Source organism: Rattus norvegicus, chromosome 10 (genome assembly GCF_036323735.1).
Source record: "Rattus norvegicus strain BN/NHsdMcwi chromosome 10, GRCr8, whole genome shotgun sequence".
NCBI classification, from domain to species: Eukaryota; Metazoa; Chordata; class Mammalia; order Rodentia; family Muridae; genus Rattus; species Rattus norvegicus.
In genome coordinates, this window is record NC_086028.1 from 5953566 (window position 1) to 5975872 (window position 22307).

General features: G+C 43.4%; 1 protein-coding gene across 1 annotated transcript; it reads right to left on the bottom strand.

Moving 5' to 3' along the window:
* Window positions 1-8940: 8940 nt before the first annotated feature.
* Rpl39l1 (ribosomal protein L39 like 1) lies at window positions 8941-13056 on the bottom strand. Its single transcript, NM_001195471.1, has 3 exons — window positions 13009-13056; window positions 12819-12901; window positions 8941-9317 (listed from the first exon to the last, which is right to left on the bottom strand). Exon 3 carries the CDS (start codon window positions 9286-9288, stop codon window positions 9133-9135), a length of 156 nt encoding a protein of 51 aa, NP_001182400.1. The 5' UTR covers window positions 9289-9317; window positions 12819-12901; window positions 13009-13056; the 3' UTR covers window positions 8941-9132.
* Window positions 13057-22307: the final 9251 nt, after the last annotated feature.

Genomic DNA, 22307 nt, shown 5'->3' on the forward strand with positions numbered 1-22307 from the left:
TGGTTTGCTCTGGAGTTATCTGTATTTTGATGCTAATTCCACTGCCTCAAGGACTTTTGCCTAGTCACATACTCAGGACTCACATGACTTCACCAGAAACTTCTCCCCATTTAATTGTAAAATACAGGTGAGGGCAGGTACAGGATTGGAGGAGGCCTGTCATTGGATGAAAAGGAAGGATGGACGATGGCCGGGAGAAAAGTTTGAAGGAAGAGGAGGCGACTGGAAGGGAAAGAGGGAGAGACAGAAGGGACAGGGAGAGTAGCCCATAGACAACATGGAAGGTGATGTTAAGATTCTACTCTGTGTATTTGATGTTCTTAAAGGGATGGATGTGTACTGGGCTTTGTATGTTTAGGTGGGCAATTATATCTTATCAATTGGGTCAAAGGTTATTGTGTTGTATGTTCTTTCATGTGTAGATTTAAGTGTAAGGGAGTGTGGGGCGGCTGGTCTGGATCACCACGGAGTTGAGATGTGTGTTTCTGGCATGGAAACCTGCCTTGGGAACTAGATAGGTAGAGAGAGAGAGAGAGAGAGAGAGAGAGAGAGAGAGAGAGAGAGAGAGAGAGAGAGAGAGGCCTTCAGCAGTGTGATATGGGATGGAGCAAAGTGGGTGAGACACTTTGCTGACTGAGAATTAAGATATCCAGCAGATATCTTGGGGCACCACAGTGTCCGACCTAGTGGGGGATAAAACACAGCATTTTAATTTTTTTAAATTATTTTTACAACACACATTGCAGTGACATATGTCCTTGTGATGGTTTGTATATGCTCAGTGCATAGAGTGGCACTGTTAGATGTGGCCCTGTTGGAGTAGGAGTGTCACTGTGGGTGTAGGCTTTAAGTTCCTCCTCCTAGCTGCCTGGAAGCCAGTATTCTGCTAGCAGCCTTCAGATGAAGATGTAGAACTCTCCCAGCTCTGCCTGCACCATGCCTGCCTGAATGTTGCCATGCTCCTGCTTTGAGAATAATGGACTGAACCTCCGAAACTGTAAGCCAGCCCCAGTTAAATGTTGTCCTTTATAAGAGTTGCCTTGGTCATGGTGTCTGTTCACACCAGTAAAACTCTTAAGACAGAAGTTGGTACTAGGGACTTCAGTATTGCTGTGATAAGCCTGACCATGCTTTTGTTTGGAAGAATGTGGATTTGGGGATTTTGGAGTTAGAAAGCAGTGGAATGCTTTAAGTGGGGCTTAATGGTCTATCCTAGTAGGAATATAGAAGACTTTGTTGCAGAGATTGATTTGAACTTTGCAGACCTGGCCCAAGAGGGTTCAGTTGAGAATTTCAGTATGTGGCCTAGAGACTGTTTATGTGGAATTTTGGTGAAGAATGTGTCTGCTTTTTGCCCTTGTATGAAGAATCTAGCTGAGGCTAAGATAAGAGATTTATACTAATTACACTGACAAAGGAAGTCTCAAAAAAAAAAAAAAGGCTTAGCAGAGACTTTGTTCTCTGGTTAAGTCTCATGAAGAACATTTTGAATAAGCATAGCAAGCTTAGAAAGGAAAAATATAAAATGTATGGTTTGAGTATTAAAAAGACACCAGGAAGTGAAATGGAGCTGAATCCTGTGTTCAAAGATATTAAATTGAAATAAGGGAGTGGTAGCATTAGGGCAGATTCCACCCAGCTAAATTCAGGTCCCTGCTTGGTTAGGGTCAAGAAACTTAAGCTTTTCTAGGTAAAGAAAAGCTTAAGTCCAGCTTGTTGGACCACACCTTAATCCCAGTGTTTAGGAGACAGGCATGCAGATCTCTGAGTTCAAAGTCAGTCCACAGAGCAAGTTCAGGACAGCCAAGCTTAGGCAGTGAAGGAGTTAGAAAACAGAAAGCTGGTGATACTGTAATAGAATAAGGAAGTGGGGTGGGGACCATGTTCCAGCCCCAGCAAGCAGCAAAACTTGGCAGCTTTGGCCACATGGCTCTGGATTTAGAGTTCAGAATAGAAGGGACTACTGGGACAATTAATGCTGGTTAACTGGAGTTAAGAAATTAGTGGTGAGGGCTGGAGAGATGGCTCAGTGGTTAAGAGCACCCAACTGCTCTTCCAGAGGTCATGAGTTCAATTCCCAGCAACCACATGGTGGCTCACAACCATCTGTAAAGAGATCCGATGCCCTCTTCTGGTGTATCTGAAGACAGCTGCAGTGTACTTATGTATAATAAATGAATAAATCAAAAAAAAAAAAAAGAAATTAGTGGTGATTAAGAAGAGACCAGCATCACTGAGGTGAACGTGAAAGATCCCCGTTCGATGTTAGTATAGCTATTTCTTAAGAATAAGAATCCTTTAAGCTGGCCCTTGCTTATCCCCTAGACATTAGACAATAGACCAGAAAGTACAGAAAGCACATTCTCACCCACTCTCTAGGAAGCTGCCGGACCATAAGAACAGATGGTATAGATCATATTTACTGCAGGGCAATTACAAGGCAGGAAACATCTCCGGGAAGCTGACTGACCACTATAGATTGTGCCCCAGGACGGGGCACCTCTTGTCTTTACATCAAGACTGGGTCCCATGTGTTGGTGGGGTGGTGGGTGTTCTCAGGACTGGAGCGAGAGTCTCCTCTATCTGAGGGTCTTTCAAACTCTTCTGGGAAGTGTCTTCTATGAAGACAAAGAAGCTGTGTTCCGTTGAGCCAAGCTTGTACCTTGTGCTGCAGCTGTACTTGGTAATGTGTAAGAGTCACCCAGATAGTACTGGTTTTGAAGCACGAAGGGCACCTAAGACCTGACACTGTGAAAAGCCATGGAAGGCCATCGGTGAAGGTGCAGCCTCAGTTGTACTTGACAGCATGAAGGAGCATGCAAAGGATTTGAGGCTTGGCACCATGAAGAGAGTCTATGAGAGGCTATTGGTGAAGCCTGGTTGCAGTTGAAGACCCCAGTGTATTGGAGATGCCAGCACCATAGGATGATCACCAAGAGCAGCAGCAGCAGTGGAGTGGATCAACCTGAGCTTAGAGTGCTGCAGAGGGCAGAGCTGGAGAAGGACACCAGCCCTTTGGAGGAGCCCAGAAGATCATGTGTGGATCACAGACATTGAAACAAGAAGCTATAACATTGATCCCAAGATGTTCAAGATGCCAGAGCTATAGGCCATCTGCTGAGGAAAGCTGCTAACCAACCTGGGGGAAAGAAGTTTGTTGCAGTTAACAAAGATGAGAAAGGAGCTGGAGACATGAAGACTTCCTTGACAGGAGCTGGAGACATGAAGACTTCCTTGACAGGAGCTGGAGACATGAAGACTTCCTTGACATCAGACGTGGAGGTGCAGAGTTTGCACTTTGCCCAGCTGGTTCCTGTCTTGCTTTGGGGATTACAGTTAAGTGATCAGATGAACTTTGAATTTTGCACTTTTAACATTGTTGAGATTGCCATAGACTGTGGGGACCTTTGAAGTTGGACTAAATGTATTTTGCATTATGCTATGTTTAGGTATGACCTCCATAAACTCACATATGTTTGAACAGGCATATGGGAGCCAGGGAGTGGAATGTGATGGTTTATATATAGTCAGCCGAGGGAGTGACACTAGTAGAAGGTGTGGCCCTGTTGGAGTAGGTGTGTCACTGTGGGTGTGGGCTTTAAGTCCCTCCTCCTAGCTGCCTGGAAGCCAGTATTCTAGCATCTTCAGATGAAGATGTAGAGCTCTCAGGTCCTCCTGCACCATGCCTGCCTGGACGCTGCCATGCTCCTGCCTTGAGGATAATGGACTGGACCTCTGAACCTGTAAGCCAGCCCCAATTAAATGCTGTCTTTTATAAGACTTGCATTGATCTTTGTGTCTGTTCACAGAAGTAAAACCCTAACTAAGACAATCCTCATTACTGAATTTTCGGGTGTCAGCTGCTTAAAGTCTTCTATGCCACGTGGCCCTGTGGGCAGAAGAGATGGTTCAGTGTTTTAGAACACTTGTCCTCATGCAGAGAATTCAGTTTCCAGCACTCCACATCAGGCAGTTCACAACTGCCTGTAATTTCAATTCCAGGGGATCCAAAACCCTCTGGCTTCTGAGGAAACTTGTATGCATTTGATACAAATAAATTCATGAAAGGACACTCCCATTTATAAAAAAAAATTTAAAAACATGGTCTTGTTATCTAGAACCAAGGTTCACTGTATGTGTGTGCTACATGCCAGATTTGGCTACTCATCCTCAGGAAGCCAACTAAGGGAGCCAAATACATTTAGAAAAGAAGAAAATATTTATTCAATATGGTCACAGTGGGAAGAGGGACAAAGAGATCCCTAGACTCCCCTAGGTCAGTCTTCAGGGTATAATGGGGATGCAGCTGTGTTAGCTCAGTTTGTTCTGTGGAGCAGGCAAGAAATTGACTGACTGGGAGAAACTCTCAACCAATATATGAGAAAGCCATAAGGCTGCAAGTCAGAAAGTTGCAGGAGACAGGCTCCTAGACTGAGTCAGATTTAGTGAAGCCTGATGCTTAATAATATCTTCTTGGGGAAGACTGCCCTTATGGCCTGCTGCCCTGCAGTTGTGTAACAGTTTTTTCCAAGACTGAAACATTCCGTTATGTTGAGAAGCTTATCAAACAGAAGTTAAGCAAATCAAAATAGTTTCAGGAAGTCCCTGAAACTGACTAGATTTACTAGGCCCCTCCCTGCTAAAATAAGCATTAAAAGTTGAGGGTCCCTCTGAGACTAGCTGAACAGACCTTTAAAGAAGACTCAAAAAGCTGTTTCTAATATCCCCAACATAACTGATTCCCAATAAAAGTTCTATTGCTTTTCCAGAGGACCTGAGTTCAATTCTCAATATATGTTACTGGCTTACAATCTATAATGAATTCAACATTAAATGACATAACACGAATAAAATGGGGTGGTTTAAGTATGAATGACCCTTGTGGGCACATTTAGTTAAATGCTTAGTCACCAGGGAGTGGAACTCTTTGATAGCATTAAAAAGATCAGGAGGTATGACCTTGTTGAAGGAAGCATATCACTGGAGGTACACTTTGGGGTTTCAAACACCCATGCCAGACCCAGGTTCTCTGTCTGCCTATAAAGCTCTCAGCTACTGCCCTAGCAATATGCCTATCTTCTTTCTGACATTGTGCTCATAGACTAACTCTCTGAAACTCTAAACAAGGCCCCAGTTAAATGGCTCCATGCTGGGTGTGGTGATGCATACCTTTAGTCCCAGCCACTTGGGAGGCAGAGGCAGGCAGATCTCTGCAAGTTTGAGGCCAGCCTGGTCTACAAAGTGAGCCCAGGGCAGCTAGGGCAACTACACAGAGAAACCTTGTCTTGAGAAACATAACCAAAAAAGCTTCCTTTTCTAAGAGTTGCCTTGGTCATGGTGTCTGAAGGGATTGGTATCAGCCCAAGACACTTCAAGACAAAGGAGATTTATTTGCCCCAGGATGATAAAAGAAAGGGTATAAGAGACAAAGACAGGAGATAGAGGATGAGGGAGAGGGGGAAGGGATATCTATCCTGGTGAGGGGTTTGGGAAAGGCAACACAGGACTGCCTCTGGATAGAGTGAAGACAGATGTGGCCCATAGGCAGATGGTGGCTTATAAAGGTAAAGGGTGAACCCCTATGTTAGGATGAGGTGTTTAATTTTAATTGGGCATGTTATTTAAGTGAGCCAAAGGGGCCTTTTGCTCTTTTTTGTTTTGTTTGTGGAGCCGAGGACCTTATGCTTGCTAGGCAAGTGCTCTAGCACTGAGCTAAACCCCCAACCCCAAAGGGGGCAAAATTGCTGGACTTCAGTACTTTGATAACTAGACCTGAGTAATCAGTCTTAGGAGGGGGGAGAGGAGGAATGGACCAAATAAGGGAATCTAAGTGCAATCTGAGGGATTTTAACAAGGAAGAGGGAATGGGGGAGAAGGGCAAGACCTGCTGGGGCCATGTTTGCCGCGATTGGGCTGCCTAGAATTCCTTCTTCACAGCAATATGAAATGGAGTTTTGTTTTTTTTGTTATTTTTTTTGAGACTCAGTTACGTCATATTTATCTGGAAGCCATCTTATGTATAAGAGGTTGTTTTACTGAGAACAGACACATGGTGACTTTTTTTCTGGAAGCAGCCTAGAAAAGGGGCATGTGAGGTTTTGCTAGAGCAGATACTTGAGAACACAGTTGGAAGGGGTATAAATATCACCCAGCAGAGAGTGGACGATGCTATGTGGTATTGGTTCACCTTTCTACTCTGCTGCTCATCATTTGTTGTATGCAGAACTTCTCATATTTTGGCAGCCTCTTGTGGCTTCCATGGACTCGGGCTAATCTGTAGAACCTTGGGGTTTCTTCTTGATCAAACTGCTGTTGCCGATTCATAAACGGTTCTTGTGAGTGGATCAAGCTGCTGCTGCTAAATCTCATGAACTGAACTACTGACACCACAGATTGGATTTGCTATTTCTAAACAGGTCCACATCCTTCTTTGCCCTATTAACCTTCCCTTTCCACTCTGGTGGGTGGTACGCTAAAAGGGAGGTTAAAGCATTTAAGTACACTTATTAAACTAAGGTTTTAAAAATATAAGCCTACAGAACAGAACAATACCGAAGATAAAGTATGATTATGATTTTGTGTTCCAGCACCGTTACTGGCTTACAATGGTCTGTGTGAATAATATATTAAATGATTATTATGATTAATATAAAGCATGATTATTATGGTTATTTTAACAAGATTATGGTTCCAGGTATTACTATGAATCAGTATTATGTAGACTATCTCTGGTCATCCATCTCTTCTGATTCAAGGAGATATCCTCATTAATGTGGGTAAATCTCAACTAATTAACTCAAGGCCTTAATAACAGAAAGAGATTTGCCAGATTACCAGGACTTCTACCTCCACATTTTGCTGAGTTTCCAGGTTGCTAGGCTGTCTTTCTCTGCCTCCCAAGCACTGGAAATAAAGATGTACAGTCCTTTGCCTGGCTCACAGCATCAATTTGTTTCAATTTGTAGATTTCTCTCAACATTTTAAATTTGACAGTCCTCCCACAGCTACATGAGCTAATATTTGTAAATCTCTTTTATATGTACATGTATTTACTATACTAGTGTATATAAATGTCCTATTGGTTCTGTTTCTGTGGGGAATTTTACTTTTGTGTGGTGGTAGGATAAGGTGGGTATATGTGTCATGATACGTGTTCAGAAGTCAGAGAATTTTGTGGAATAAATTCTACATATCAAATTCAGGTTACCAGGCTTTTGAAGTGCGTACGGTTACTCACTGAACTATGTCACTAATACTTTCTGGGGGAATATCCTGATAGAATTCTAAAACTCTAAATGTAAATAAAACTGTCATTTTATGACTATTGGAGATAGAGGGATAGAAATGATCAGAACCCTTGCAGGATATCTGGAAATATAAAGCTTTATACTATCTTGCCACAATGGATCACTGGAATGTAGTGTAATGATTTGTTTTTTACTATACTATATTGTATGTCCTCCAGGAATGACACGGCTGTGGCCCTGAAGAAAATCTGCACAAGATCAGACCTGCTAATATTACATCATTTAGTGGGGTTAAGTTCCTAAGGTCATACTCCTCCACATAGGTACAGTTAACAGTTGCTAGGGAAGAGGGATTCATGAGGTTGCTCCCTTCTCTGAAGAGAAATGGCAGTTAATTTAACAGTTGTGGGAGTGGGAGCAGGGAGAACTTACCAGGCTCTACTCCACTCTAAGGATCTTTTAACAGTTAACAGTTGCCAGGAGAGTTGTTTTTCTTTAGTGATATAGATGCCCAAAAGTCACATATACTTCTGTAAGTAACTCCAATTGAACTGATTTATTCACCAAGTGGCAGCTGGGTGAAAGTGTTTGTTTTCATTGTTGGTGCCATAAGTGGAGTGAATCAATAGACTTTTGTTTACATCTCTTCAGAAAAAGCACATAACACATTACACCAAAGGACATACTTTAGAAAGCACTGACAGGAAGGCAAAAAAAGTTAGTGAGGATTTCTATGTAAGGTAAGGAACACTACAGAGCTTTGGCAAATAAAGTTTTGTTATAACAGAGCATGCATCTTAACTGATCATACATGTTAGATCAGGATTGATGGATGCAACGTGGAAATAAAAGCAAACATCCCCAAAAGCAGAATTTTAATCAGAACTGAAGAGCTGCAGTCACTCAATGGGAGAAGAGGGATCTTGTGGTTTTGTAGTGTACTAGGTCTCTAAACTATAGTTCCGTCATGTTGTCAAAGCATTCTTTAGAAAACATTTTAAGTGCTAAAGTTATCTTGATTAAACTGGTCACTGGTCACAACCACCAGTTATAAATTTCTATACAATGTGTCCCTGACCTCAAGGTTATTCCTTAAGCCTGATGCTTAACGGCTACCTCCCCACTTGGATCCCTCAGGCACAGTAATTAAAACTTAAAACAGAGCCTTGGCTCTCACAAAAAAAAAAAAAAAAAAAAAAAAAAAAAAAAGGATTAAAGAGCAGCAGAAGTTAGAAAAGTGCTATGAGACTTGATGTCACTTCTTTTGGAGACCGTCTTCATTATAGCCCTGTTTGTAGGCCAGGCTATCCTTAAAGTCACTGAGATACATCTGCCTCTGCCTCCTGAGGCAATAGCCACTTTTTAGCATCTGTTAAATAAGACACAGATCAAGGACCAGAGAGCAATTATTGATTGAAAAAGGAATAATCTCATTTCAGTAGTCACATGAAATGATAGAGAAAATGAGTCTTGACAAATCAGTTTCTTTTTACTTCTGTCACTCAGGTTTGGAGTCTTCCAAGCATTCTGAAGGCTGAGGAAGGAGGATCATGAGTTTGGACAATCTGGACATATCTCAACCCCAAACTACCCCAACAAGATCCAGGCTATAATATAACTCATTGGTAGAATACTTGAATATTATGCACATGTTCCTGAACCACAAAACAAATAAGTTGTAACACACAAGTGATTTTCTTCTAAACAAAAGGTTTCCCATATTTATTATTCAACTACTGAATGAACCCACAAGAGCACAGAAAGAAAGAAAACATTCCTAATGAACATACTCAGCTGTCCAGACAATGGTAATGCTGTGATCCTGGTACAGTATGTTAATGATAACCCTCAGACAGCTTAGTAAGTACGTGTGGTGTGTGGTTCCTTATAGACCCAATTTGGTTCGTCTCCAGTGTCTCCGCTTGGAGTTGTACATGATTTTATTGCCGGTTTTCATCTGAATCCATTGTGGAATCGGACGATTTTGCTTTTGTTTCTTAGCCAGGAAGCGCTTGATTCTGAAGGTCTTGTGAGAAGCCATGGCGAAGAACAAAGTCAGACAGGCACACACTGTGTAAAAGAGATGGGCAAGAACTTAGTCATTAAAACAATGAAAGAGACAATCAAAAGAACAAGTGAAGCACCCAGAACACTTGATCCAGAAATGGTGGTCACACACCAAAAACTCCACTAAGAATCCAATAATGAACACACAGTCCTCAAGGTTGTCCTGTGCAATATGAGACCCAGCCTAAAAAAAAAACCAGAAACAGGGAGTAGGGAGGAAAAGAAGTTTCTCAATTAGTCAATTCAGTCAGGCAAAGATTTTGATAATCAGAAAAAGGTTTGTACTAAGTAATTAATTTTCTTCATGAATTAAGGAATTTGCAGAAATGTATATCTAAGAATGACCTAGGAAATTTGTCCTATGCTTTGTAAGTTAAAGAATTTTAAACCTGCATGTGTATGTATAAATGGAGAGATGGCTCAGTGGTTAAGAGCACCGACTGCTCTTCCAGAGGTCCTGAGTTCAAATCCCAGCAACCACATGGTGGCTCACAACCACCTGTAATGGGGTTGGGTGTGTCTGAAGACAGCTACAGTGTGCTTATATATATTAAGTAAATAAATAAATAAAATAAATAAATCTTTAAAAAAATCTTTGAGTGCTAAAATGATCAACTATTTTTTTAACTTTACTATACCAAATTTAGTTTTAAAACTGTCAAACAAACCACCTAATTTTGATAAATGCAATGATTCATTTTTATTTGAGTAATTCAAGTGTGCTACAAAACAAAAAGATGAGCCAGGCGTGATAGTCTATGATTAATACCAGTATTCAGTAAGCCAGTAAAGATCTCTACTGAGTTCAAGACCAACCTGATTTATCTACATAGCAAGATTCCAGCCATCTTGCCAGTGACGGCTATAAAGTTAGAGCCTGTCTTGGGAGGAAAAAAAGGATCATTTTTCTTTTGTTATCAAAATAATAATTTGATGGTGTATAGTTGAAAAATAGAGACAGGGGGTTGAGGATTTGGCCCAGTGGTGGAATGCTTGCCTAGCAAGCACAAGGCCCTGGGTTCGGTTCCCAGCTCCAAATTAAAAAAAGGGGGGGGGGGGGGGAGGAAAAATAGAGACAGAGAAGGCTGGAGTTAAAAAGTACTTGTTCTTCCAGAAGACCCCAGTTCAGTTCCCAGCACCCACATGGCAGCTGACAAACATCTGTAACTCCAGTTCCAAGTGATCTAACACTTCTTCTAACCTCTGTGGGACCAGGCACACAGGGCACATACATACATGCAAGCACTCATACACATTAAAATACATGTAAAACAAGAATTAAAGGAGACAGAGTGCTGAAATTCTCCTTTACCACAAAGGTACCTTCAAGTAAGTAACTTTCCCCACACTGAAATCAAGATCTATTTTCTCTTCTGAGATTTTATATTCATTGCCTAGCCTTTTCCAATGGAAAAGAAAAATGACTGATAGACTAAGCACGGGCTCCCCTAATGTGCCATTTGCGGTGGCTTCACTAAGACTTCACCCCACCCACCCTCACAGCCTCATATATTTGAATGTTTAGTCATCAGGGAGTAGCACTATTTTGAAAGCAATTAGGAGGGGTGGCCTCATTGAAGGAAGTGTGTCACTGTAGGTGAGCTTTGAATGTTCTAAGCCCACAGCAGACCCAGTGTCTGTCTCTGCTGACAGATTAAGTTGTAGCTCTTACTTAGCTACTCTTCTAGCACCTTCCTACATACCACCATGCTCCTGGTCATGGCGATAATGAACTAAGTCTCTGAAAATATATGCAAGCCCCCATTTTTATACTAGTTTGGGGATCTCTTCACATTTGTAAAGTCAGGAAGGTCAGGGACACAGGTCAGGATGAGCTATATAAGCCTTGGCATAGGGAAAAACTAATAGGATTAAATTAAGTGGAATTAAGAGCTTAGTTTGGCATATTAATATCTATATGTAATCATATAGCTCTTGGGAGGTAGAGGCCAGAGGATCAGTAAGTCTAGCTGTACAATATGAGTTTTTCTTTTCTCATACTCAAACAAGGAAGAATGGAATTAAATTTCACCTTTCATTGATCCCAGAGGTCTACCTATCCCTTGCCTTCTGATTGACAGGTGGGATTAAAGACACATGCTACCTGGCTTATGGGTATATTTTGAAACCAACATAAATTTATCACTGTAGCACTGTTATTGTTTAAATTGCTTGTGAGAGGGGGTTGGGGATTTAGCTCAGTGGTAGAGCGCTTGCCTAGGAAGCGCAAGGCCCTGGGTTCGGTCCCCAGCTCCGAAAAAAAGAACCAAAAAAAAAAATTGCTTGTGAGAGGGTCTAATGTAGCTGGTATGACCTCAAATTCTAAGTACGAAAGATGCCTTTAACTATGGATCCTCCTGTTTCCGTTTGTGTATAAGATGGTGACTTTCAGCCTGTCCCTTGCCTAGTGTGGCAGCTCCTTTGAACACAAAGATACCAACCACTGTAAGGCTCAAAGTGATAAAACTATAAAAGACAGCAGTACACGAAGACTATATGGACACAAAGCATAACAAAACTGTCTCAAAACAAAAGGCCCCACACTTACTGAACTTACCAACAAACGCAAGCCTTAGCACCTTCAACTGGACCCCATCTAAAAAGCCTGCCATGGTGACAGGACCACTGATGTGTCATCAGATCAGACAAGGCCTTCCTGCCCTGTGTACTAACCAACCAGGTCTGGCCCTCCATCTCACCTAAAAAGTCCCATGCCTCTGTGGCTTATTCTGTAAGCCTCCAGCAGTTCTCCAAATGTGTTCCTTAATATTTTACTTGACCAACTGCAATGACTCACTGCATGTTTATCAGCCATTGGAGTGATTCTACTATGTATCAAAAAGTATGAAAAGTTGTCATCTCAGCCTTCATTTTCTGTTTTACTTCAGTTCAGACTCCTGCTTGATTCCCAAATGCATGGTAATCACTCCTTTTTCTTGTATCACATCTCTCAAAACTGGTGATGACGACTAGTTAGGCTTTAACACACTTCGGAGGACACTGGACATGTGATCAACCTTGTATAAAACCAAGGAAAAACCAAGGACTGAAACTGAAGTACTCTTTAAATACTAGTCACAGGATCAGGACCTAAATCACAGGAAGACATGGCAACCTGAATTGTGTAGACGGTTCTAACTAAATATCTAAATCCTATTCCAAGTCCCACGTGTTAAAACTGTCAGAGATTGTCTAATACACAAGGGGCCATCGTTAGTTCCTTCTGTAAAATCAATCCGAATGGGGCTGCATGGCTGAGGATGTAGTTGGGGTGGTAGTTGTGTAGCGGACAGGAAATCTCCTCTACATAGTCAAAGTAGAAGTGGATCAAGAAAGAGGGCAAAATCATCACTGGAATTGTTTGTAAGGTAAATAAAAGGGCTGAGGAAGAGAGGTGGGAAGGGACCACAACCTGAACACAGGAGAAAAACCACTACAAAGACCTAAAACGAAATTACTGGGCTTTTTAAAAACAACTAATTGCCATATAGTGTTTCCTCTTACCTCCTCCCGGTGAGTCTAAGCCAGTGGATTAGAATAGCTTGGAAAGGCAGGACAGAGTTGAGTGCCTGACTCTGCCAGGTTCCCTAGAAGAAAAAAAACAAGAGTTTCCTTAGCAATGAGGCGCAGGCCTTGAGCCCCAAAGCTGAGGTGGTGGCCCTGGCCCAGGCCGAAATGCCGCCCGCTCACCCACCTGTGAGCGCTGCACAGCCGGAGCCCAGGACCACACACCAGGATAGCGGGACGGCCTGGCAGTTAAAAGAATGGCCGCCACCGGAAATCCGGTAAAGCCTCGTGGCTAAGTGGGTGTTGTAAGTACGCAGGCGCAGATTACGTAACGTCTGTAGGGCTAGCTTCCGGGTAAGAAGACTTCTGGGGCTGAGCCTTGGTGCCTTGAGCTTGTTAACCTTCCCAGGATGACCGTTAGAACTGTTAATGCTTTAGGAGCTTGGGATCCTGAAACTACCACATATTATTGTGCAGGACGGAAGTGCCTAATTCACTAGTATAGCAGGAATACTGCTCTCCACCCCCAAGACTCAAAATGTTTACTAGTTGTGGGTTATCTGCGGATAAAAGGGCTGCAGGCATGAAAGGAGATAGAAAATAACATGTTATGTGCCGTAGTGGCTCTTGTTCATAATCCTGATATATGAGAGGTAAAAGAGAAAAAAAGTCCAAGGTCACTCTTGGCCACACATAGCAAATGCCGAGTCAGCCTGGGCTACATAAGACCCTGCCTCAAAAAGCTAAACCACATGTTAAAGCCACGTGTACGATCCATGCCCGTAACTAAGGCCGGGAACGAAGATTGACAAAGCTGGTGAAGAGTCCAGCAAAGGCTTCTGACCTCAAACCCATACTTACAAATAACCACAAAAAGTGGCGTTCTGCCAAGAATCATAGGTTCTACAGTAGATTCAGTCCGTTGATTTGGGGGCTCTATGTAATGTAATATAGGCACTTTGTGCTAAGTTATAGCTCCTGTGTCCAGTGTCTCTGACTCACACCATGTTGTCTAAAGATAAACTGGACCCTATTAAAGGGAAAAATATCTCCATCTGACATGGAAGCTTCCCACACTCAACGGGACCTGATAGCACAGGTAGTTCCTGTCTGAAACCATGACTCAAAGGTAGATTTCAGCATAAGTGTTCCGTATCTGAGACTGGGGTAGAACAAAGCCAGTAGGTTTTCCACTGGATGCCATCCTGATAGTCATTTTTGCTTTCAAAGCCCACAGAGCCTCACCCAGCAGTGCCTCAGTGCACAATCCTCATTCTCTTGGACAGCTTGTCTATTAGAGAACAGTCTGCTTCTGTGAATTGGAATTATGCTCATGTTTCTTTGTCACATGATCTCAGGGTTTCTTGGTAGGTAATTTCCAGGGTGAGAATTGGTGGGATTTCAAGTTCTGAGCTTGGGTCCAGCTCAGTGATTGGAGGGTTTCTTTGGCAAGCTTGGGGATTAGTAGGATTTTGTTTCTTGGCCCTTGTACCTTGTATCAGGGTGATTTCCCCCCCCCCCCCTTTGGCCTTTTCCCACTATACTGCTCAGACCGATCGATCTAAGCCAATTTTTATTAATCTTTATTAGCTAGCTGGTGATTATGCTGGGTGTTCAGGATCCCAGTGTAACCCCAAGTCTTTCTCGGGGTTTAGCACAGAAATGCTTTAGTTAGCAAGAACAGTTAGCCAGAAGCAGAACGACAGAATCCACAAAGCAAGCTCATACATTTAGAGACTCTCCCATAACTATGGACTTTGATGGGTTAGACGTTTATTTTTGTTTCGGAGGGTGGTACTGTCTACCTGCACAGTTTCACAGCCTAAATGGTACTTCTATCATGGAGTCAGTTGTGCTAATGTATGGTGACCTACAAAGTTCAGGGCGCCTGTCACAGCTCCTTTTTGTACTAATGTACTTTCTAGCCTATTACCTTAGCCTGCATGGGGCTGGGGGAGGAGCTTAAAGTTCTACATCTTCTTCCAAGGGGAACAAGGAGAAGACTCTAAAAGCCCACCACCACAGTAACACACTTCCTCCAACAAGGCTTACCTAATAGTATCACTCCCTGTGGGCTAAGCATTCAAACACATGAGCCCATGGGGGCCAAACCTATTCAAACCACCACATCCACCCCAGTGGTCAACTATCTTGGGCAAGGGCATCTAGTTCACGATTAACTCAGTCTGCATTAACTCCAAGGTTTTTCTGGCCTTGTACTTCTTCTCCTGGTGTTAACTGTCCCCTTGAAACTAACAAGACTTTCCCCACTGCCCGGTGTTCTTTGTCTCCTAAAGGCAGCCCAGCAGTTTGATTATACAAATAAACTTTTCTTTCTACTCACAGAGTGGTTTGGTTCAGTGGTTTTACTGCACTCCTCTCTCAAAGGAAAGGCCGGTCAGTCCTAAACTCAGGTGTCCAGTGCTGCCAAGACAGGAGTCCATTGCATTTTAGAGATGTCTGGCCATACTGGTTATTGTTGTGCTTCATAGGCATCACAGCGGGTAGGAGTAGATATTTAACCACTGCTGTTCAGAAAAACAAACAGCAAAACATAATGCCTCACAGTGCAGAGTCCAGACCACTGTGGTCCATACCTTTAAATATTCCAGTCCTTGTCTTCCCCTTTTGTAACAGCTCTTAGACTGGAAAGGAGAGTTACCGAAGCACTGCCAAAAATAAAGGTTTGGTTTTTCTTAATTCTTTTAAGTTTAGTTTGAAGGGTCTTTTCCTGATAGTATCAAACTGTCCACACACACACACACACACACACACACACACACACACGCAGGCACGCAGGCACGCAGGCACGCACGCACACCATACATAATGTTTGGAAAATATAAACAATATGATCCCTTAAGTTTTTTTTTTAAGCATCCTTCATATTACTGTCCTCCTTTTCTTCTCTCTGTATTGACCTCCCCAACCCCAAGAGCGATGACAGCCCCCCGCCCACATTTGTTTCATTTTCCTCTTCATATCTCTGTGTTCTGCTCCTCCTGGTTTCAGCATCACTCTACATTCTATACTCACATCTGAGTTGGGAACCACGGAAGAGAGAACATTTATCATTTGTCTTTCTGCATCTGGGTTACTATAAGGGTTTTTTGGACACCTGGGTATCTTGGCAATCAGGAGTCAAGGAATACCACAAAGTCACACTATGTAACAAATCTCACACAGAGATTTACTGGGGAGAAACAGTGCAGCCACCTCTGAACAAGAGGGTTGGGCAAAAGAGAGTCTTTTTAGGGTTCTTGGTTCATCAATAGTGAGCTAGTGGAAAAGTACAGCATGGCTACTTTGGCCAACAAAGCTGAGTCACAGGGGAGGAAACCAGGGGCAGGGTATTTTTCCTTGACCCTGGTCCCTACAGTCACCTCACTCAATGTACTATTTTCTAGTTCCATGTAACTGCAGATATTATTTTCCTTTACAGCTGAGTGTATATGCACCACAGTTTCATCATCCTCTCATCAGCTGAAGGATAGGTAGATGTTGTGAAAAAATTTCCTCCGAGAGTGAAATATTCCATCATGCAGGGAATGTTCTTTAAGCCAGGAGGTAAACCAAAATAGCTTCAGGAAGTCCCTGAAACTGATCAGATTTTCTTGTTCCTCCCTCCCAGTAACATAAGTGGAGAATCCCTAGCAGACAAAGGAAAGCAAGGTGCAAAGACCCCTCTGAGGATAGCCTGGGAGAAACAGAAACTGGCCAACCTACCTGGAAAAGGTTCAGACTAGAGATAGTCTCTTGGAAAGGACACTATCCAACCTGTTGCGCTGCCTGCAGGCTATGCAGTGTACTCCAGATTCCCAAGATTTTGCCAGCTGTCACCAGGCCTTGGTGATACAGCTGTCTTTGAGTTTTTTCTGCTCCTGTAGGTAATCAAGCCCCTCATCCGTATTCCTGCAAGTAACCCCAATGAAACTTGTGGATGCACCAAGTTGGACTTTGATGGTGTCTGTACTTTGTTTTGGCATGGGATCCCTGTTATGAAATATAAAGCAGTGAGGGGGTGTCGTTGGCAGCTCAAGCAAGGTGTACCCCTGAGAAACTATACTGTGCAACAGATCTGGTGTAAAAGAGGTTTACCGGGGCAGGGAGAGGAGTGCGGAAGGGGTAGAGGCAGACAAGTGGACAGACAGATATATGGGGAGCAGTGAGAGATCTATGAGGGCAGAGAGAGGGCACATGCTGGGGTGGGGTGGGGGAGATAGTTGCGTGGAACAGAGAGAGGGAAAAAGGAGGGATGTCCTGTTTGTCTGCAGCACTCCTGCAGTCCTGGTGGTAGTGGGGGTGAGAGCGGCAGATGATGATGTAAGCAGTTGCTAGGTCCCTAGGAGCAGACTAGTGGAATTACCTGTACACTAACATTCCTCCCTTTTTGTTTAATTAAAAATGAGGAACTAGGAAGGGGTAGTGAGGCAAGAATGAGGGCTTTGTGATCTTTAGACTACTTCCTGCTGTCTGGGGGTGTCAACATCTTTAGAGACCCTAAGGAAATTAGGGTGCTAGCCAAATCCTGGAAAGGTGGTTGTTTCACTTGTTATCCAGGCTCTTGAATAAAGCCAAGTTGTAATGAAATCTGGGTCTGTGAAGGAAGAGAGAGAGAGAGAGAGAGAGAGAGAGAGAGAGAGAGAGAGAGAGAGAGAGAGAGAATATTCATGCGCTTAGCTTAGCACAGGCTGACTGCAGAACGCCAGGAGGCGGGAAGGGCATGTGGTCCACATGGGCAGGCTTTGGAGAACACAGAGGGCTAAAGAACCAGACTCTAGAGTTAGGAATCAAATTCACAGACGAATGATCCCCACGTACCTCCAGAACTGTTTTGAGAGCAGATGCTGTAGTGCAGGCAGTGTGTGTGTGTGGTGTGCACTGCAGTTTCTGCTCTTATCTGACTCCAACTTCCAGTCCTTGCACACTTGCAGGCAAAACATTTATGCAGTGTGGGGAGGGAGACAAGACAGAAAGAAACCAGGCTTGGAGCAAGGTAAAAGAAATAAGGAAAGAATATTTTCATGGTCCCCTGATCGCTTGGGCGGTACTTTGAAGCCAGGTTCCATAAGTACAGAAGCTAGAAGTAGAGCTGGGAGGATGCTGTTCCCATGGACGAGGAGAGCAGTCCCAGGCCTGGGTCTGAGGCATCCCAGAGATGGACTGAACCAAGAAGGCACACGCTGTCCAGTCAATCAGCGTCCACGTGACAGGGGCTGGTACTAAAAGCACAGGCGACACAGTACCTCGTAGCAGGATTTTCAAGAGAAACCATGCTGGAGAAGTGAAGTCTTATCCAGGGAAATGGTCAGGTTCAGAGAAGCATTTAAGCTGAGTTAGAGAGAGAACTCACCAATTGTTTGTGTTTGCCTAGTGGACCAGAAAACGGATCTGTTGTAGGTAGAGCAGGCAGATGGGCACACACTGTGGCCAGACACTTAGGAGAGTTCCTCAGAGGACATGACACCAATGTTATGAAATATAATGCGGTGAGGAGCTACCTTTGGCAGCCAGAGCCAACGCATACTGAGAAATCACTCTATCCAACAGATCTGGTATAGAAGAGGCCTATGGGGGAGGGGGGGGAGTGAGAACCTGTGGAAGGGATAAAGGCAAACACACCCTAGACAGACAGACAGGGAACAGACAGAGAGCCATGGGGGGAGAGAGGGAGAGCATGCAGAGGGGATGGCATGCAGGGAACAGAGAGGTCAGGGATGGCTGGCGATTCTTTTCATCCTCAGCACATACCTGATATACCTGGTGGCAGCCACAGGTGATGATGTAAGTTGCTAGGTTTCTGAGGGCAGGCCAGTGGGATCACCTGTGTGCTAATGCTCCCTATCTGGGATGAGTAGACGTGCGTTGATCTTCCCAGGTGTCTTAGTCACGGTCTTACTGCTGTGAACAGACACCATGACCAATGTAAGTTTTATAAAGGACAACATGTAATTGGGGCTGGCTTACAGGTGCAGAGGTTCAGTCCATTATCATCAAGGCAGGAGCATGGCAGCATCCAGGCAGACCTGGTGCAGGAGGAGCTGAGTTCTACATTTTCACCCAAAGGAAGACAAGAATAGACTGAGCATCCCCAGGCAGCTAGGAGGAGGGTCTCCAAGCCCACCCTCACAGTGACACACTTCCTCCAACAAGGCCACACCTTCTAGTAGTGCCACTCCCAGGGCCAAGCATATGCAAACCATCACACCAGGAAAAGATTTGTCACCCAACAGGTTGTTTCTATTCCCTTGCTATTGTGAGTAGAGGAGCAGTGAACATGGCTGAGTCAGGTCTGTGAAATAGGATATGGAGTCCTTTGGGTGTTATGTCGGGGAGTGATATAGTTGTTTTATATGGCATGTTGATTTTTGGTTTTTGAGAATTTGCTACACTGATTTCCAGAGTGGCTGCACCAGTTTACAAGCTGACTAATGGTCCCTGAGGCTTAGCCCTCTCCCACACCAGCTCCAGGATTTGTCTTCAGTTGGTTTGTTGGTCTTAGTTATTCTAACTAGGGTTGGTTGAAATCCAAAGTTGTTTTGATTTGCATTTCCATAATTGCTAAGGGTAATGTACATTCTTGAAAATTTTTTAGCCTGTTTGTTGTTGAGACAGTGTCTCTATGTGGTTCTGGGTGGCCTGGAACTCACTGGGTAGATCAGGCTGGTCTCAAAATCTAGATATCTACTAGCCTTGAGTGCTAGGATTAAAGGCATGAACCATATGATCTGATTTATTTCTTCTTTTGATGACTATTCAGATGTTCTTCTGGTTAATATTTTGTCAATAATACAAGCTAGAGTTATCTAGGAAGTGGGAGATGTTTCCATCAGACTGGCCTGTAGGCAGGACTGTGGAGCATTTTCTTGGTTGTGATTGGTGTGAGGTTGCCCAGCCTAGTCCCCCCCCATCCCCACCCCAACCCTCGGGGCAGGGGATCCTAAGCTGTATAAGAAGCAGACAGAGCAAACCATGAGGAGCAAGGCAGTGAGCAGCACCCTTCCGTGGCCTCTGTGTCAGATCCAGCCTCCAGGTTCCTGCCTTCACCTCTTTCTGTCTGGACTTACCCCTCGATGATAGACTTACTTGGAAATGAAAAATGCAACAAGCTCTTTCTTCTACAAGGTGCTCTGCTCAGGGTCTCTAAAGCAGCAACAGAAATCCCAACTCAGCCCAGTTTTTGAATGGATTGTTTTCTTGGCGCTTTGTTCTTTGAAGTTCTATTAAAATATAAGCGTATTTTAGTCATTAATCATCTAGCAGATGTGTAGCAGACAAAGATTCCCTCCCTATCTCTGGGCTTCCTCTTTACTTGTGTGCTTCCTTAGCACTGCAAAAGCTTTTTAGGTTTATGGGGCCCAACTTGTCAATTGTTGCCTTAATTCCTGGGCAAATGGAAAAAATCATTAAAAGTCAAAAAGTATTATTTGAAAAAGTCCTCTCCTACACTTAGTTCATCTTCTATTCTAGCAGTTTCAGTGTTAACAGGTTTCACAGTAGATTTTGGTCCATCTGGAGTTAGCTTTTATGCAAAGCGATAGATTTGGATCTAGTTTAATTCTCCTACATGTGGATATCCAGTTTCCCCAGAATCATTGTTGGGAGGTGCTTTTGTGATGGCTAACATTAAGTTGATGACCAATTTTATGTTTAAAAGTTTAAAAGGTGCTGTGCTTAAGAGAGCAGCAAAGCAGCTGCTAAATGTTTATTTATTTATTTTTAGTACTCATCTGGTCTTATTTATGCAACTCTAGTGTATGCAAGATAAAAGGTCACGAGGTTAACTGCTGTTTCTGCTTCTGTAAACAAAAGCTTGTTTTACTGGAGATAACCAGGACACCTACAAGACATCTGTTTTGCAAAACAGGATGTAACCTTGTGCTTGCAGGATGCATGCTTTCACATAAACAGAATATAACAGTATGCTCCTAGCTAATGTGGCTGGGCATTGCATTTGGGATTCCCCAGTCCCTGAAAGTCCTGGTTGTCTGTATCATCAAAAAGGCCTCTTTTGTTAAATATGTTCCCAGTCAGACAGGTGTCATATGAATGATCCACAACATTCTCTTTTCTTCGAGTTATGTTTTTAGCATATCTTTCAAATATTAAATCACTAAGGTTGTGTGTGTTCATATTTGCATCTTCCACTGTTTCATTGGTCTACACGTCTGCTTTTGTGCCAGTACTACTGTTTTTATTACCATGGATCTGTGATGATTTAATTATTAATTAATTCATGTTTGAGAGACGGGGTATCTATATAGCATGGCTGCCCGGGAACATACTATGTAGACCAGGCTGGCCTCAAACTTACACAGTTCCACTGCTGTCTCCTGAATGCAAGTGCTGGGATTAAAGATGGGTGCCACCTTTCCTAGTTCCATAATACATCCCGAGTTCTGCAATGGTGACGGCAATCCCTCTAGCATTCAGGAATTCTCCTCAAGGGTTGATTTGGTTATCGGACGCTCTTTGTAGTTCCAAGTGAATTGTAGGATGTTCTTTTTATTTCTGTGACTGCAACAAATGTGCATGTAGCTTTTGATAGGACGGCCATTTTCACACCGTTAACTCTACCAGTCCATTTTCACACTGTTAACTCTAACAGTCCGTGAGCACAGGAGAGCTTCCCGTCTTCTGGTTTCTTTCTCAGCCTCTTTGATCTGGACCAGTAGGTTCTTTTTCAGTGACATGTTCATTAGAGGAAGGCCCAGGGGATACAAAAAGAAAAAAAGATCAGGAATCTTGGCAGCAGGAGATCTTGCACAAACTGGTGGCTCTTGCAAGCAAGTTTATTGAGAACTATAGTAACTTGTATAGTGTTCTGGGGGGGGGGGGGACAGAGTCATCAGAAAGCCATCACACGATTGAGAGGAGGATAGAAGGAAGCTAAGCAAACAATGGCACACAAAAGAAACACAGGGTACCTCAAGTGCATCACAGACAGAGCTCTCACTGGGGCAAAGGTCAGGTTCCCAGAAACCTTAACTCCTTCAATACCTTTGCTGCAGCCTAGTCTGGACCTTGGCAAGTTTGCCCCGGCAAGGACACAGAATTATTGTCCTCTTTGTCCTTTCATCATGACCACCAAGAAATCTTTCTGTCAGCCTTGTTCCCAACCCTTTTTTCTTTAGAAACTTGGAAGTTTTAAGTGGAGAGGTTTTCCATTTCCTTAATTAGGTTTAATTCTTGTCTTAGATTTTCCATTGCTGTGAAGAGACACCATGACCCAGGCAATTCTTATAACAGACAACATTTCGTTGGAGCTGGCTTACAGTTCCAGAGGTTCAGTCCATTATCATCATGGCACCCTGCAGAAGACATGGTGCTGGAAACAGAACTGATCTTGATTCAAAGGCTTCCAGGAGGAGACTCTTCCACAGGCAGCCAGGAGGAAGCTTTCTTTTCCACACGGGGCAGAGCTTAAACATAGGACCTCAAAACCCACATCCACAGTGACACATTTCATCCAATAAGGCCACACCT

Coding starts and splice junctions, on each gene's coding strand:
- Rpl39l1 (NM_001195471.1), bottom strand. CDS start 9,288: ATGGCTTCTCACAAGACCTTCAGAATCAAGCGCTTCCTGGCTAAGAAA.